General features: G+C 45.1%; 2 protein-coding genes across 8 annotated transcripts in view; both read left to right on the plus strand.

The window, feature by feature from the left end:
• Positions 1–12,019, plus strand: part of ATPAF1 (ATP synthase mitochondrial F1 complex assembly factor 1) — a 42,762-nt gene extending 30,743 nt beyond the window's left edge. The window contains exons 9-10 of one of the 5 annotated variants that reach the window (XM_007978870.3): positions 825–898; positions 7,411–8,184. In XM_007978870.3, coding sequence (XP_007977061.1) covers positions 825–898; positions 7,411–7,534 — 198 coding nt within the window. In that variant the 3' untranslated portion in view covers positions 7,535–8,184. Of the gene's footprint in view, positions 1–824; positions 1,751–2,951; positions 4,072–7,410; positions 8,185–11,929 lie in introns of those variants that run through there. The other 4 variants (XM_007978872.3, XM_007978873.3, XM_037999400.2 and 1 more) reach the window with 4 other exon arrangements.
• The window catches only part of MOB3C (MOB kinase activator 3C), a 29,740-nt gene continuing 12,969 nt past the window's right edge, over positions 876–17,646 (plus strand). Inside the window, exon 1 of one of the 3 annotated variants that reach the window (XM_037999420.2) lies at positions 876–898. The gene's annotated coding sequence lies outside the window, so the exon portion shown is untranslated. Of the gene's footprint in view, positions 899–12,346; positions 12,452–13,326; positions 15,495–17,646 lie in introns of those variants that run through there. The other 2 variants (XM_037999415.2, XM_073007337.1) reach the window with 2 other exon arrangements.

A 17,646-nucleotide genomic window follows, 5' to 3' on the forward strand; every position in this document is an offset into this window, starting at 1 on the left:
ATAGCAGAAGTCATTGTCCATCATTTTTCATTTTTTCAAAGTCCTTTCTTTTTTTTTTTAAGAGAGAGGGACTCACTACATTACCCAGACAGGCTCAAGCAATCCTCCTACCTCAGCCTCCTAAGTAGCTTGGACTACAGGCTCACACCAATGCCCCCAACCATTTTGTCATAGTCTACTTGTTAGAGGGAAATCATTGAGTATAGCCCTCACTCAAGGAAAGGGAAATTAGGCTCCATCAAAGGGAGGAGTATCATAAAATTTGTGGGCAAATTTTAAAACCATCACAGCTGGCTCTGGGAGTACTTTTCTGACCAAGGTAGTATCATAACAGGTTTTATTCAAGTGTATATCTGGTTAGTCAAGAACTCAGTTCTCACTCACAAACTGGTTCTTAGAGCTGGGTAACTATTGCTCTCTTATTTCCCCCTTGAGATATATTTAACAGTTATTAAGGAACTGGATGAAGAGAAATAATGTGAACATGCACATTAATTTACTCAGTAAACATTTACCGGATGTCACTCTGCAGAGATATAAAACAAACCAGTCTATGTCTTTGAGGAATTTGTACTAGGGAAAATAGACAAAAAAAGAAAAGGAAAAATACAATACAGTGTGATAAATACTATGATAGTGGTAAGCACAGGATGATTTGGTACACAGAGAAGGGGCACCTAACCAAGACTAGGGACGTTAAGAAGTTAGGGAAACTTTCTGGAAGTGGTGACTCCTGGGTGAGGGCCCCCACCCACCACACAACTCAGACAAGAGCTTTGTGACCCTGTGCAAGAAAGGACCTCATTATTCTTTTTACCTTACAGAATGTTGCTGAGGCACAGTGCATTGCCAACCAAGTTCAGCTCTTCTATGCTACTGATCGGAAAGAGACCTACGGGTTAGTGGAGACCTTTAACCTCAGACCAAATGAGTTCAAATATATGTCTGTCATCGCTGAATTGGAGCAAAGCGGGCTTGGAGCAGAACTGAAATGTTCCCAGAACCAAAATAAGACTTAGAACTGTACAGGTTGGCCCTTCACCTAGTAGACTCAGCCCTCGATAGTCTAGAGCCCACCCCCTCCTCAGGAACTCAAGAGCTCAGCATTTATAATGAGCAATTGGTAATGAGTTGCTCTGTGTGCTTATCGCAAGCAGTCATGGAGATGAGCCCTATTAATTGATGTTCAGGAACGAAGGTACCTAAACATTCTGATAATTATCTCAGCATACTTGAGGTTTCCTTTATTAAGTGTTCGAGGTTATAACAAGAGACAGACAAGGACCTATAAGACAGTTGACTTGGTTTTGCACAGTGTAACAGCGCAGTTGCATTCTGGCCACTTTGACCTCATAGCTCCTAAATGATGAGTTTGTCATTTTTATGAACTCATGACAGGATAATAAGGTTGAAGACCTGCTGTAGTTAGATAGGGGCTTTAATGCTTCCCATGCACCGGTCATCTGGACAAAAGCATAAGCCAAACATCCTGTTTAAACTGTAGAATAACCAGATATTCCCATCAGGATAAAGACTTCATCTAGATGATACCCCTCAGAGATGCCTTTGTGTAGCTGGCTTGGGGTATCAGCAAATTTGAGGTATAGTTAGATAAACGGTACAGGGTCTGCATACTGTTAAACCATAGTTTGTGGCACCCGCTTCTCTAATTCCACCTGTTAGAAGCTATGTGTTTGAAGGAATAAATCAGTGCAGTGTAAATAAAATGCTTTTGTAAGGAGAAGATTAATCCAGGTTTGCATGATTTTTTTAAAAACAACTCTAAACATGATACAAAAAAGTGGGTGAAAGTAAATGTTCCCAGAATGGATGTGGGGAAAATAGAGCAATAATTTTTTTTTTTAAAGTTTGGCTTACAATGTTTGTTATACAAAATAATGAAATCTAAGTTATGTACTGTCTGTAGTATCAGGGCTATGGGCTGATTTTATCAAAACTCATCTTGGGACTGAACAATTGCTTGGAATACCAGAAATAAGAAAGTTGTTCTCCAGAGCTGGAAACCCATCTTTTGTTTGTAATGTCACTGTTGTGGCTCCAAGCTCAGTGATAGGAAAGGACGGTGGTTACACACCAGCCTTCTGAACCCAAGGCCCCCAGTATTGTTGTCAGCTGCCTTTACTGTGGCATTTCTTTCTCTTTCTTTGTTTCCTGAGATGAAGTCTCACTCTTGTCTTGCCCAGGCTGGAGTACAGTGGCACAATCTCAGCTTGCTGCAACCTCTACCTCCCTGATTCTAGCAATTCTGCCTCACCCCCCCGGGGAGCTAGGATTACAGGCACATGCCACCATACCTGGCTTATTTTTGTATTGTTGTAGAGACAGGGTTTCACTATGTTGGCCAGGCTGGTCTCGAACTCCTGGCCTCAAGTGATCCACCACCTTGCTCTCCCAAAGTGCTGGGATTACAGGTGTGAGCCACTGTGCCTGGCCTGACATTTTTTTATTGATCTAACGTGCTCCACTCTGCTGTTCCTGCCTAAGATCTGGTTGTATGACACTGAATGTGGTGAGTGGGAATTTAAGCAGTATTTGCAGCTTGTGTCTGTGTGTTTTCTTCCTTCCAGAAGAATTTTTATAGGTGGAGCCTGTCCCTAAGCTCTTAAAACAGGATAGACCTCCCACTGTTCTCTGAGCTGTGTCTATTTTGTTGCACCTTTGAGTCTATGTATTGAGAGAGACTATTTTTTTTAAACTGGGGAAGCTGCTATCCTTTCACTATTTCTCTAAAGGTTGAGCTGTTAACTAATGCAAATTCTGGACCTGCTTCTGGTCCTGGCAGTTTATCTTTTGAGAAACTTGAGTCTTATCTGCCCTGCCATTTTCATTAAATGCCTTCTGACCTTCTGAATGCTTTGGGTCCCAAGAATTTTTGACGTCAGATGGGGTTGATTTTATGAGTATCCAGTTATGTTTGCTTGTCTTTCCAGATGGACCCAGTTATTAGCCATATATAATACATTGTTACACCTCCACCAGCGGGTGAGGAAATGATGGAAAAAGGAGTAAGAAATGGCTACTCGTTTTAATCATTCCTCCTGGATTTGCCCTCAGTCCCTAACTGCCAAGTAGGATGTGTCCATGGATAATTATGTTGGCCTGACTAAAGTACCATGTAGCTGTTCTTTATATTTATTTACATAGAAAGATCTGGCAAAGAACTCAAAGAAAATTGTACCATTTAATCAGTAAATTTGTCCCCTGGTGCTAGCATGGTGTTATAGAAAGTGGACAGGCTTTAGAGTTAAGTGAATCTGGGTTCATATGTTAGTGTTATTATTCATTAGCTCTCTACTGTTGAACAAATTGCTTAAACTATCTAATTCGGGGGGGGGGGGTTCCATCTAAAATAGGGATAATATCTACCTCATAGATATTATTCTCATAGGATTATTGTGAGAATTAAACTTCACTACAGTAGAAAATATCAACTACCATCCTTTTCTCTACTTCCCCTGCCCCTCATTAAAGACTAACACAAGTTAGCATTTCAGATGTGTAGATCATTCTTTATTCCAGTTAAAAGAACAAACTTTATCTCATCAGTTCTGAAACTTTAAGATGCAGTAGCATCACCTAGAATGCTTTTAAAATGCAGATTCTCAGGCATCAGCCGTACACCCCCCACCACACACACACACACACACACACACACACACACAAATCAAGAATCTGTGCAGAAGGCACTGGGAATCTACTTGTTAATATGTGCTCCAGATGATTCTGATGTAGGTAATTAGCCAGCCACACTTTGAGAACCATTGCCTTATTTATTCTTTACAAAAATGTACATTGCCAGGTCTTTCTTTCCTGTGGATGCTAACTATAGGATATTTAGGTTCCTCTGTTCTTTGTCTCCCATAGTGGCCCCCTTTGCAAACTCCAAATACATTATATTTATTTATTCTTGTGTCTTTTTTCCCCCACTAGACTGTGAGCTCCTTGAGGGCCAGGATTTACCTCTGTTCCCAGTGCCAAGGACATGGCCTAGACCATAGAAGATACTCAGTTTTTTGTTGAATAAATAGGTAATATGGATTTCAACCAAAACATTGTCTTGTGTATGTACCTACATGTAAATACTCTAGATTTAAAAGAATCTCTTAATACACATAGATCGAGAATTTGTTGAGTAGGAATATTTACAAACCAAGATAACAAGTTATACACAGTCTCTGTACCTCACAATCCACTGGCATCACCTCGGTGGACCATTATACAGTACAACTTAACAGTTACTCACAGAGCATCTATTCTGCAGCCACTATGTTAAGTGCTGGACACAGAAAGATGAGTAGGTATGATTCCTGCTCTCAAGCTCTGTTTTAGCCACTGCCTGTTTCTCTCTTGCCTCTGATTCAATGCCTCACACCAACACCTGATTATAGTTTGCTTTATCTAGTTCTTGGATGTTCATACTGGTACTTCTTTCTTCTCTATCCAGTTTGGAAGCTGGAGCCACGTATTTGGTTTTGCACTCTCCATACTGACCTTTTGTTCAGTCTTGGAGAAGAGGTACTAATGCCCACTTCCTAGTCATTTGATTTGGCATTGAGTCAGCATTCATTCACACTTACTGAGCACCTGTTTGCCAAGCACTGTTATTAAAAACTGGATAATATAGCAATGAACATGGCAAATAAGGCCCCTGTTCTCATGTAGTTTATATTCTTGTAAAGAAGACAAGTAAACCAATAAAATTATTTCACATACTGGTAGTGTTATGAAAATTAAAAAATAATATTATAGACTATGGAGTGGAGGCAATGACTTAATGGTCAGGAGAGGCATCTCTGCAGCAGTGGCAGCTGATACATGAGCTGGGGAAAGAGAACCAGGTAAAGAGAACAGCAAGTGTTAAACACCCTGGAGCAGAGCCAAGCTAAGAATGCTTGTTTCTGGACAGATACAAAGATTCAGTATCTACCCTTTAGGAGCCCACAGTTCAGCGGTATGACCTGACATGAATGATTACAATAGAAGACATATCGATCAATGCCATCTCAGAAGAGGCAAAGAGATTTAAGGAACTCTCCCACATGCTATGGAGGATGCAAAGTTTGCCAGTCTCTGGTACCCGCCCAAGAGGCACTTATGGCTTAATGGGAATAATGGGTAGACAGTGTTAAAATCTCAAAGGCCATGTGTTTCTTGCAAGAGACAAGAGGTACTCTGGGTTCGGTGCTGGCCTCCCAAGCTGTAGTCACGTACTACATAACAATGTTTTGGTCAAGTTGGATTGCATATGCAACTGTGGTCCCATGAGATTATAATGGAGCTGAAAAATTCCTATTGCTTAGTGACATCATGGCTGTAGTAATGTTGTAGCACAATGCATTACGTATTTGTGGTGATGCTGGTGTAAATCTGTACTTCAAGTCGTATAAAAGTATAGTGTATAGGGGCCGGGTACAGTGGCTCACACCTGTAATCCCAACACTTTGGAAGGCTGAGGCAGGCAGATCCCTTGAGTTTAGAAGTTCGAGACCAGCCTGGACAGCATAGCGAGACCTTGTTTCTACAAAAAAATTTAAAAATTAACTGAGCGTCGTGGTGCACACCTGTAGTCCCAGCTACTCAGGAGGCTAAGGTGGGAGGTTCACTTGAGCCCAGGAGGTTGAGGCTACAGTGAGCTGGGATCACACTACTGCACTCCAGCCTGGATGACAGAGCAAGACCCTATCTCAAAAAATAAAAAGGTATAGTGCATAAAATTATGTACAGTACATAATGCTTGATAGTAGTAAATGATTATTACTGTTTTATGTATTTACTAAACTTTATCATTTAGAGTGTGCTCCTTCTACATATAAAAAATACTAAGTCAATTGCAAAACAGCCTCAGGCAGGTCTCTCAGGAATTATTGCAGAAGAAGGCCTTGTTCTTATAGGAGAGGACAGCTCCATGTGTGTTATTGCCCCTGAATACCTTCCAGTGGGACAAGATGTAGAGATGGAAGTCAGTAATGTTGATGATCCTGACCCTGTGTAGGCCTAGGCTAATGTACGTGTTTTTGTCTTAGCTTTTAACCAAAACATTTAAAAAGTGAAAAATAAAATTTTGTAATAGAAAAAAGCTTATAGAATAAAGATAGAAAATATTTCGTATAGCTATGCAGTGTGTTTGTTTTAAGCTAAGTGTAATTATAAAATAGTCAAAAAGTTTTAAAAGGTTTATAAAGTTAAAAAGTTATAGTAAGCTAAGGTTATTGAAGAAAGAAAAATATTTTTATAGATTTGTGTACAGTGTTTATAAAGCCTACTGTAGTGTACAGTAATGTCCTCCTCAGTCTTCACATTCACTCAAAACTCACTCACTGACACCCAGAACAACTTCCAGTCCTGCAGACTCCATTCATTGTAAATGTCTTATGCAGCAGGATTTTTTATCTTATACTGTATTTTTACTGTACCTTTTCTATGTTTAGATATGTATAGATAAGTATTTACCATTATATTACAGTTGCCCACACTATTCAGCACAGTAATATTCTGTACAGGTTTGCAGCCTAGGAGCAATAGGCTATATACCATCTAGGTTTGTGTAAATATATCCTATGATGTTTGCACAACAACCAAATCACCTAATGATACATTTCTCAGTGTAGTCCCCACTGTTAAGCAACGCTTGACTGTACACACATTAACAATAACCACTAAAAAAAAAATAAAAACAAAAAAAAACACAATAACCACTAACATTTACTAAGGGCTGACCGTATACCAGGCACTGTGCTAAGTCCTTACTTGGCTTATCTCAATCCTACCAACCCTATGAGGTTGGCAGGAACCTGCTGGTTGGTGACATGTGCTGCTCTCTCCTTGTACCCTCCTGCCCCAACTCCAGCTCAGAAAAGAAAGCAACCAGCCAGGCGCAGTGGCTCACACCTGTAATCCCAACACTTTGGGAGGCCAAGGTGGGCGGATCGCTTGAGACCAGGAGTTAGAGACCAGCCTGGTCAACGTAATGAAACCCCGTCTCTACTAAAAATACAAAAATTAACTGGGCATGGTGGCACACACCTGTAATCCCAGCTACTCAGGCTGAGGTACAAGAATCACTTGAACCTGGGAGGTAGAGGTTGCAGTGAGCCCAGACTGTGCCACTGCACTTCAGCCTGGGTGACAGAGTGAGACCCTTTCTCAAAAAAAAAAATAATAATAAGTCATGGTTGGCTCTGGAACCAGCCCTGAGAAACATGTCTTCCAATTTTCTTGCTGGTAACTAAAGAACAAAATGCATGCGTTGTGTACCTCTGATTCCTCCAGACAATTTTGCAAGACATCATGTTCTAACTAGGGAGGACTTCTTTTGGAGAACTTTGGTCTTGTCAATTCTAATGTTGTGACAGATTGATAACAACATCTTTATCCTTGTTCTGCTAAAAGGGAGAGTTGGAGCACAGAAAGGGAAGAGATGACTTCAAGGTTGCTGTCTGCATCAGGAGCCAACCCAGGAATAGATGACTGCCCATGCTCCATACTTAATAGGATCATTTGTAATGTCCACTGAGCCGGCTCATTCTTCACATTCACTTGAACAGGGCTACTTCTGAGGTCTTCAGGCTTTAGGAACTGGAATATCTACAAGAAAAATTAGTTCAAACCACTTATGAATCATGACAGGTTCCCCAGAGCTTTCAGGACAAAGTCCTTTTAGATCAGCTCACAGGAGCTTCAGGATCCAGTGCATGGTGTCTTCTCCAGGCTCATTTTGTGCCTCTCCTACCCACTCCTTTGGCTCCAGCCATTCTGGATGACTTGCAGTTCCCTAAACACATTGTGCTCTTCTTACCTCTGTTCTGCTCTTTTCAAATACATTTGCCTGCTTCAAATACCTATTCCTCCTTAAGTTAATTCAAAGCTTCACTGTAGTATCTCTATGAGAAGCCTTCCCTGAGACCTATTCCCTTCCACATGGCCCCCCTGCAAGCCTGGCTTCCCCACCAGACTGAATAGCCCTTGGAGACCGGGATCATATCTTACTGGACATTATATTCCAAGTGTCCAACACGAGACCTGGTAGAGAGGGATAAGATACTCTGTGGATGCTGAATAAACTCCGTTTGAGTGACCATTAAACTCAGACCACCCAAGTCTACAAATATCGCTTGCAAAGTGAGATCCAGCTCTGACAAACACATTGTGGTTATGTCCCAGCCCAAGACAGTGGTCATTTTGCTTGCTCTTATTGCAGAGGCTACATGTGGAAAACCAAGCCAAGGGGCGAACAGAGAAGGCAGTTAGGTCCAGGGTTTGTAAGCAGAAAACTGAGAGATGATGATGAACAAACTTTTGGAGCAAAACAATTAAGTACCAGGCTGTCCCTTTCAAATTCTTGTCTTGCCTTGCCAAACCTTAACATTAAAAAAGACCTGGTTGGGCGCGGTGGCTCACGCCTGTAATCCCAGCACTTTGGGAGGCTGAGGCGGGCGGATCACGAGGTCAGGAGATCAAGACCATCCTGGCTAACATGGTGAAGCCCCATCTCTACTAAAAATACAAAAAATTAGCCAGGCATGGTGGCGGGCACCTGTAGTCCCAGCTACTCAGGAGGCTGAAGCAGGAGAATGGTGTGAACCCAGGAGGTGGAGTTTGCAGTGAGCCAAGATTGCACCACTGCACTCCAACCTGGGGGACAGAACAAGGCTCAGTCTCCAAAAAAACAAAAAAGACCTTACAGGCTAAGTGTGGTGGCTCATGCCTGTAATCCTAGCACAAGGTGGGCGGATCACCTGAAGTCAGGAGTTCGAGACCAGCCTGGCCGACATGGTGAAACCCCATCTCTACTAAAAATACAAAAATTAGCCAGGCATGGTGACAGGAGCCTGTAATCCCAGCTGCTCAGGAGGCTGAGGCAGGCAAACTGCTTGGACCCGGGAGGGGAGGTTGCAGTGAGCCAAGATCGTGCCATTGCACTCCAGCCTGGTCAACAAAGTGAGACTCTGTCTCAAAGAAAAAAAAAAGGTTGAGGGATGGCCGGGCGCGGTGGCTCACACCTGTAATCCCAGCACTTTGGGAGGCCAAGGAGGGCAGATCACCAAGTCAGGAGATTAAGACCATCCTGGCCAACATGGTGAAACCCTGTCTCTCCTAAAAATACAAAAATTAGCTGGGTTTGGTGCCTATAATCCCAGCTACTCGGGAGGCTGAGGCAGGAGACTGGCTTGAGCCAGGGAGTCAGAGGTTGCAGTGAGCCAAAGCCTGGCGACAGAACAAGATTCCATCTCAAAAAAAAAAAAAAAGACCTTACAGACTATCCAATCACCAGTTTTTAAACTGTGCTTCAAGAAATCCCCAAAGTCCAGAGCTGGGGACCTTGGGAGTCTGACCCCCCAACTCAACCAGAGAATCTGTGTTTTATTTATGGGGCTTCTCATAAGCTGTCATCTGAAGAAACAGTTTTCAAGAAAGACTGAAAAAAAACCCTGGTCTAGTCTAATTCTCCCACCTACCGTTGTAGGCCTCCCTACAGCACCACTAAGCCATTGGACAACTGTTTAAAATTTTCCCGGGGACTGGAACTCTCTACCTGCTAACTGACCTGCACCATGCTGAGACAGCTCTGAGTCAGTCAGTTCTTCCCCACCCCTAGCCAAAATCTGGCCTCTTCTCACTACCCTCACCTCCTTCTGCCTGTTGTAGATGGAACCTCCCAGGAGAGTCTTCACTTTTCCCCCTAACCACCTCTCCTGCTGATATGCAAAAATAACTCTCAAGTTGCTTTGGCATCTCTTCAGCAGAACTGTCTGTCTTTAGTTATATGACCCAAAACCCCAGCCCCTCACCCTCTGGCTCACCTGCATCTGGACAGACTAGCCAGTGTCACCAGTGTCTGCCTCACAGTTGGAGCCCGGAGTTGAGCCCAAGATGCTCTTGTGGGGTATTCAGAGTGGATTCTGGGTGGCCGTCCCTTGGGAGTTGGCATGGCCCACCTGGAAGTCATTTCCCCATATAGCCACTTACTGAAGTCATCTCACTGACTCCACCTTTCCTGGCCTTCGTCTTTATTCCCACCTTGCTATCTTCCCATAATCTGTTGTCAAACATTGCTTTTCCTGCCTGGAACTTTAGTCCTTCGGACCTCCACACATAGCCCCATTCCATCTGGCTGGTTTCAGTCCAGTGCTCCCATCACATCTTGACTTGAATCTTCACTCTATTGCCCAGAACCCATGTCCCTCCCAACAGATATGATATTCACGTGACCTTGGTCCTCTTCTACATCTGCCATGGCAGTAACCATAGATTAGTGATGTCCTCTCAAGATCTTCGTTTACCCAAAAAATATTTGCCATGGTTTGAAACAATCACTACTAGGTCATGCTTGATATGTGGTCCACTGTGACCCCACATCATGTTTGTTACTGCTATTTTTCCCACACTAACAATATGGTATGGATCCCCATCTTGCACTCTCATTTCTTCAACCCACATTCATTCTCCCATTTTGACCTTGCCTCTGGTCAAGTAAGAAGTAGCAGACATGTCTTACATTTTGGCACTAATTTTGCAGGGGAAGAGAGGGAGCAGAGAGGTATTTTGCTGAATCTCACTTGGTGTGTGACCCCCAAAAGACTCTCTGAGATGCCTAAGTTTCTTTCACTTGATCTTTGCAACAATACCTTAAGAGTAATATGATTCCTTTTTTTTTTTCTTTCTTTTTCTTTCTTTTTTTTTTTTTTTTGGACAGAGTCTCACTCTTATTGCCCAGGCTGGAGTGCAGTGGCGCAATCTCGGCTCACTGCAACCTCTGCCTCCTGGTTCAAGGGATTCTCCTGCCTTAGCCTTCTGAGTAGCTGGGACTACAGGTGTGTGCCACCACGCCCGGCTAACTTTTTGTATTTTTAGTAGAGAGGGGGTTTTGCCATGTTGGCCAGGCTGGTCTCGAACTCCTGACCTCTGGTGATCCACCTGCCTCGGCCTCCCAAAGTGCTGGGATTACAGGCATGAGCCACCACACCCGGCCAATATTATTCCCTATTTTACAGATGAGGACACTGGGGAAACAGCATCATAGATGTGAAGAGTCAGGACTAAATTAGAATCCCAGTTCTGCCTTTCGTTCACTGTCTGGCCTTAGACAGGTTATTCAGTCTCTCTGAGCCTTTGTGTTATCATCTGTAAATAACATAATAATGGACCTATCTCAAAATATAAGAAAGGATTAAATGATGTAGGAAACACAGAGTGCTTAGCACTATAATAAAAGTGCAAAACAGTAGCTGGTTAAGCACCTTTTCAAGGTGCACATCTATACAGAGGAGGAGGAATTTCTGTTTCTGCAACATAAATCTTCTCCTAGAACTAGGCCTTTCATTTATAGAACATATTTCTTTTGGACTATTTTTCTACACCATGTTTCTATTTTCAGAAAGTCTCTTCCAGGAATTTAGAGAGGCTTGAGCAGTGGTAATCATACCAGACCAGGGCACAGGCATCAGGAATCTGGGAGGTGGGCAGGCGAGCAGGCAGACCCAAAGCCTGGCAGCTAACATCTAGGTCGGAAGCCAGGTAACATCTGGAGTTTTGGGCCAAGGTGCAGGCCTGCCTGATTATTTGTAGATGGCTTATCTGAGACAAAGTTATTCCTGGTTACAGATGTCTATGTATTTAGTTCCTTGGCAACTTATTAAACATAACTGTTTACAGTTTAAAGAGACCAAATCCATCTAACCTTGTCATTTTCCTACCTGGCTGGGCATCAGAAACACCTGATGCACTTGTCGGAGCTGTCCATTCTTGAGCTTCACCATTGAGACATAGATTCTGTTGGCCTGGGGTGGGGCCTGAGAAACTATTAGGTTGGTGCGAAAGTAATTACAGTTTTTGCCATTTATGTCAAAAACGCAATTACTTTTGCACCAACTTAATATTTTTCTTTTTTCTTTTCTTTAACTCTCTCCAGGTAATTCTGAAACTCAGCCGGATTTGGGAACCCCTGCAATAAGTTTTTACTTTTACTTTGCACCTGAGGAAAAAGGCTCCAAACCAGGTGAAGTGACATCCCCAAGGTCACACAGAGTATCAGTAGCAGCATTCCTTCTATCTCTTTGTTCCAAATTTTCTTTGCACTTCAGTCCAAGGCAACCCAACTGGAAAATATCTGAAAAAGACAAGGATTTTATTATTGTCTGCCTCTGGTAAAGATTTCTTGGATGAGACTAGCTGTTCCCAGCATGCCCTTAGGTAAGACCTCTATGGGGCAAGAGAGGAAAGCCTTCCCAGATGCTTGGAGTTCAGATGCTTTCCTTGTTTGATTTTGAAAGCTGAGAATTTCCCTGGCTCGTGACCCCTGGAAACAAATTCTGGATTATCTGTTGCGCTGGACTATCTGTGCCTGGCCCCTGCAGCTACATAGAGAATTGTGTGTTGCCTGCACAGGCTGAAGCTCTCCATCCATCCTGCATGCATTTTGTACTCGCCTGTGGTGAGTGAGCAGAGGGGGATGATATATGGAAATCCAGGCAGGCAGCAGTGGCAGGGGAGGGGGTTGAGGGGTGTGAGGGATTGATGGGAACTCAGCTACAGAGCTCAGTTGGGAGACTCACACCCCATTGGAGCTAGGATTGATTGCTGGAACTTTCTCACCCTTCTCAGTTTGTCTCAGAGCCAGCAACCTGCACTGTGTCCTCTGGGCACCCCTGCGGAGAGGGAATTGCTCTCAAAGTCAGGGAAGCTCCGGTCTGTCAGTGATGGTCTACCTCATGCCCTCTTCCCAGAGGCAGGCAACTCGGCACTCTAGAAGCCGAGTGACCTTCAGACAGCCTTCTGTTTCCCTTTCTTCTCTCTGTACTTGGCCTCCTTCTTATCTGTTTTTCAACTCTCAACTCACGCTAAATGACTTCCTCCCTTGGGTGCTATCTGTAGAATGTGTGGAATATGACCTGCCCCAGCAGATTTTGCAAGAGTATCAAAAGACTGAGTGAGAAGTCTAAGGTGATGTCAAGGTTATGGAGGATGGTCGATGTACTTAATGCTGCCAGTTGCTTTAACATGGATCCAGGCACAGATGTCTTATCATTTACTTTCCCAGGAGAGCATTTTTTTGAAAGTGTCTAACCCCCATTCAAACTGACTTGTTCTTTGCCTAACTTATATTTGCTAAGTGCTCAGGCAGTGTCGGGCAGAAGGATAGACCCTGTGACTGGACCTGTTTTTGAGTCTCAGCTCTGCTTGCTTGCTCCCTTCCTGCCTTCCTGCCTTCCTGCCTTCCTGCCTTCCTGCCTTCCTTTCTTTTCTTCTTTTTTTTTTTTTTTTTTTTTCTGAGATGAAGTCTCGTTCTGTCGCCCAAGCTGGAGTGCAGTGGCCGGATCTTAGCTCACTGCAAGCTCCGCCTCCCAGGTTTATGCCATTCTCCTGCCTCAGCCTCCCAAGTAGCTGGGACTACAGGTGCCCGCCACCTCACCCAGCTAGTTTTTTGTATTTTTTGGTAGAGACAGGGTTTCACCGTGTTAGCCAGGATGATCTTTATCTCCTGACCTTGTGATCCACCCATCTCAGCCTCCCAAAGTGCTGGGATTACAGGCTTGAGCCACCGTGCCCGGCCATCTTTCTTTCTTTTTTAAGATAAAAGTCTTGTTCTGTCACCCTGACTAGAGTGCCTTGGAGCAGTCTCGGCTCACTGCAACCTCCGCCTCCCAGGCTCAAACAATCCTCCTGCCTCAGCCTCCTGAATAGCTGGGACCATGGGCACGCACCACTGCACCTGGCTAATTTTTGTATTTTCTTAGTAGAGATGGGGTTTCGCCATGTTGCCCAGGCTGGTCTCTAACTCCTGAGCTCAAGCAATCTGCCACCTCAGCCTCCCAAAGTGCTAAGATTACAGGCATGAGCCACCTCATGCGGCCCAGCTCTGCCATTTCAAGCTGTACTTCTTGACCAAGTCATTTCACCTTTTGGAGCCAATACTCGCATTCCAAGGTTGTTGCAGGACTCAAGAAAGACCAGAGTAGGCCAGGCGCAGTGGCTCACATGTGTAATCCCAGCACTTTGGGAGGCCGAGGCGGGTGGATCACCTGAGGTAAGGAGTTCAAGACAAGCCTGGCCAACTATGGCGAAACCCTGTCTCTACAAAAATTAGCTGGGCATGGTGGTGTGTGCCTGTAATCCCAGCTACTCAGGAGGCTGAGGAAGGAGAATTGCTTGAACCTGGCAGGCGGAGGTTGCAGTAAACCGAGATCACGCCATTGTACTTCAGCCTGGGTGACAGAACGAGACTCCATCTCAAAAAAAAAAAATAGTAAAAGCACTTTGTAAACCACAACATTCCTTACAACTGTCAGTTGCTGCTACAAGGTAATATGGGAGGAGGCAAAATAAATAAAACCCCAATTCTGAGGGCTTACAGTCCAAAAGGGAAGACGCAACCTCCATGGGCTTAACCAAGGAGCACAACTACAAACCACTGAGAACTTTTTGTGTCAAGGGCTCCCCCCTGAGGAGGGTTGGTTCCAGGCAGCTGGTGTAATTTAGGAAAACTTCCTGGGAAAGAAGAGCATACCCTTAGTCTACTTAGCCTTAGGCAAAGCAGAGCTCCTACAGCTGCTTCTTGAAAAGGCCCAAATGCAATTTGATAACATACTGGATTAACAACTGCTGGAAGTCACAAGCTGTACTTGTGTGGAATCCAGACTCTACAGGGTGCAGCATGAGTCTCCACCAAGAAGTGGACTCCACCCACCGAATTGCTGCTTCCCACTGCAGCAGACACAGCTTTCCCATCTCCTGGACATGAAGCCAAGATGGGACCCAGAGAGAGGGTTTGGAACATCATCTAAACATGGCCAATCCCTTCTCCCTACTTAGTGGAACTTTCTCTCCAGCCCCTCCATCCCTCTCTGAAGGGAAGAACAATTTAAAAGCTCTAGAAAGATAAACCTCCCTCTCTCCCAGGGTTGTGAGAAGAAGAAATGAGAATATGCCTTTCAGGGAGAGGCATATGTAAGGTTCACTTAATGGTTTTTATTGTCATGATTCATCATTGGGCTGATCTCTTTCTCTCCCTATGTCTCAATTTTCCACATACTTCGAGGAGATCACACTAAGTGATATCCAAGAACCTTTCCCTTTTACAAGCCACCCCCTCCCTGACTTGTTGTTCAATAATATTCCTCTGTAGCCAATGGGACATGTGGGCCCAGTGGAACTTCCTTAGAAGACCGAGGCCTTTGTCACCACCCACAAAGCAAGGGGAAGGTCTACAACTGGCCAACATACAGTGCCTGACATCTAATGGGCCCTCAGTAAATACTTGTGGAATGTAAGAATGAATGAACAAATAGAAGAAAGTGATGTGTTTTCACACCACTATAATAATTTAAAGCATAATTTACCACCATTATTATTTTTTTTTTTTTTTTGAGATGGAGTCTCGCTGTATCACCAAAGCTGGATCTTGGCTCACTGCAACCTCTGCCTCCTGGGTTCAAGCGATTCTCCTGCCTCAGCCTCCTGAGTATCTGGGATTACAGGTGCATGCCACCATGCCTGGCTAATTTTTGTGTTTTTAGTAGAGACGGGGTTTCGCTATGTTGGCCAAGCTGGTCTCAAACTCCTGACCTCTTGTGATTCGCCTGCCTAAGCCTCCCAAAGTGCTGGGATTACAGGCATGAGTCACTGCGCCTGGCCATAATTTACTACCATTATTGCTAAAAGATAACGCCCAGGCCTCTGGGGACCATAAAAACCCCCATCCCTGCTGGCAACTCTGAGGCAGGGAGGCAGGTGTTACTGAACTCACTTGGAGAAGGGATGCTGTGCTGTGGAGAAAGGAGGAGGGTGCATCCAGACTGGGGCAATCTGAGGGCTTTCTGTAGAAAAGCTTTGAACTAAGTAGGGGTTGCTCTATGCAGGCAGCCCCAGAGGCTGAAATGGAGGCACCCCAGCAGCAGAGGAGGGGCTAAGGTTGGACAGAATTTCCTGGGCAGCCTTCATGGTGGGTTCTATGGAAGGCTGAGCCTGGAACACTGGTGAAACCACCCCTCCCCCACAACTATCACCTCCACTCCCGGGGCACCCCAGGCTAGGAACTAACCCAAATGGTTGGAGGGGACAATGCCTACTGGGACCATGTTGGGGGTGAGGTCTGAGGGTTGTGAAATTGTCTTCAGGCACTTATGCACACCAGGCTTCCACCCCAGTCTCCAGAGGTCTCCTTCCCAAGATGGAAGAGATGAGAGCAATGCCTCTACCTTAAGGGGAGAGGGCTGGGAAGGAGTAGCAGCTTGGAGCAGAGAACACTGGAGCCTGAGGTTCTTAGAGGCAAGAGGGCCCTCCCCTTCTCTGGAGGGGCTGAAACCCTCTGAAGTCCATGTCACCAGGGGCTGGTAACTTCTGCTTGCACCGCTCCCTCCTGAGAGAACAGCACAGCCATCCAGGCTGCATGGTTGGACATCTCTGATATGCCAAGCGCCCCTTCATATTGTCCTGGGTGTCTGCCCACTGCTCTCCAGGACCCTGGAGCAAGCTCAGTCCCTCTTCCACACAAACACCTGCTGGGTGTTTGAGGGCAGCACCCCTGAAACAGACTGACCACAGCCTTCTACTGTTTACAAGGGCTATCACATTTGATTCTCTCAGCTCTTCTGTGGGGCAGATGTTGTTGTTGTCTTTACTTTAGAGAAGGGGAAATAGGCTCAGAGAACAAGTGCCTTGTCCATAGTCACACAGAATTTTAGTGCATATCCTTGTCAACCTTGTCTTACCCTGCCATCTTCCCTTGAACCTTGTCTCCTTCAAGTGAAAGGAAGTCTAACCTCAATTCCTCTGACTGCCATAAGGGTGCCCATAGCATTCTCCTCAGTGGGCCAGGATGGAAAATCCAGGATAGATGAGCCTGCCTCCTGGGCAGGGAGGGGCAGAAGCTGATATGGAAACTCTTTCTTGGGAGAGAGTGAGGAGAGGGTGGGCCCTATCAGGCTATAGTAGCTGCCAGACATCTGGTAAGGTGAACTGAGGGTGCAGTAGCTCATTGTGTAGGGCAGGGAGGGAGAGGGAACTTTCTTGGCATAGGAAGGGCTGCGGAGTCCCCAGGAAGTGGCCACTCTGTATCAGTGGAGTCACTGGATACAGGCCTCCAGTGGGAAGGCACAGGAAGCTGGTTCTGATACGGTACTTGGAGTGGTACTTGGTGTGGCTAGAAGATGCTTTCATGGTACAGGTGTAGAAACTGAGGCCCAGAGAGGGGCAAGGGCTTTCCCAAAGGCACACAGCAGGCAGACACCACCCTGCTGCCACTCAGAGTTCCCACTGCAAGGGGGGCCTGTGCCCAGGCTGAGTAGTGGAAAAGGTCACGTCCTATCCTAGGTCCTCACTGGCTCATGCCAAGCTTCAGAGATGAGCCTTGTTTAAACTCTTCTGGAGCCATTTATCATACTCAGGACACAGTGGCAGGGAACAGAGCCTGTCTTGTGTAGGTCTCCAGTGCTGTAGGGTTACAGTGTGCTATCAGAGAGGGCAAAACCATCCCAAGGCCACACAGCGAAATTATGGTAAAGCCAGGACACTGTTCTCCAAGGTCTGGGTCTTTTCAGCCCCAGCAGAGCCTCCTAGAAGAACTAGTCTCTCTAACCAAGACTGAGAAGGGCAGGAAGAAGGTACAGGTAGTTGAGAGATCTGGGCTTT

Source organism: Chlorocebus sabaeus, chromosome 20 (assembly GCF_047675955.1).
Source record: "Chlorocebus sabaeus isolate Y175 chromosome 20, mChlSab1.0.hap1, whole genome shotgun sequence".
Classification (NCBI taxonomy): domain Eukaryota; kingdom Metazoa; phylum Chordata; class Mammalia; order Primates; family Cercopithecidae; genus Chlorocebus; species Chlorocebus sabaeus.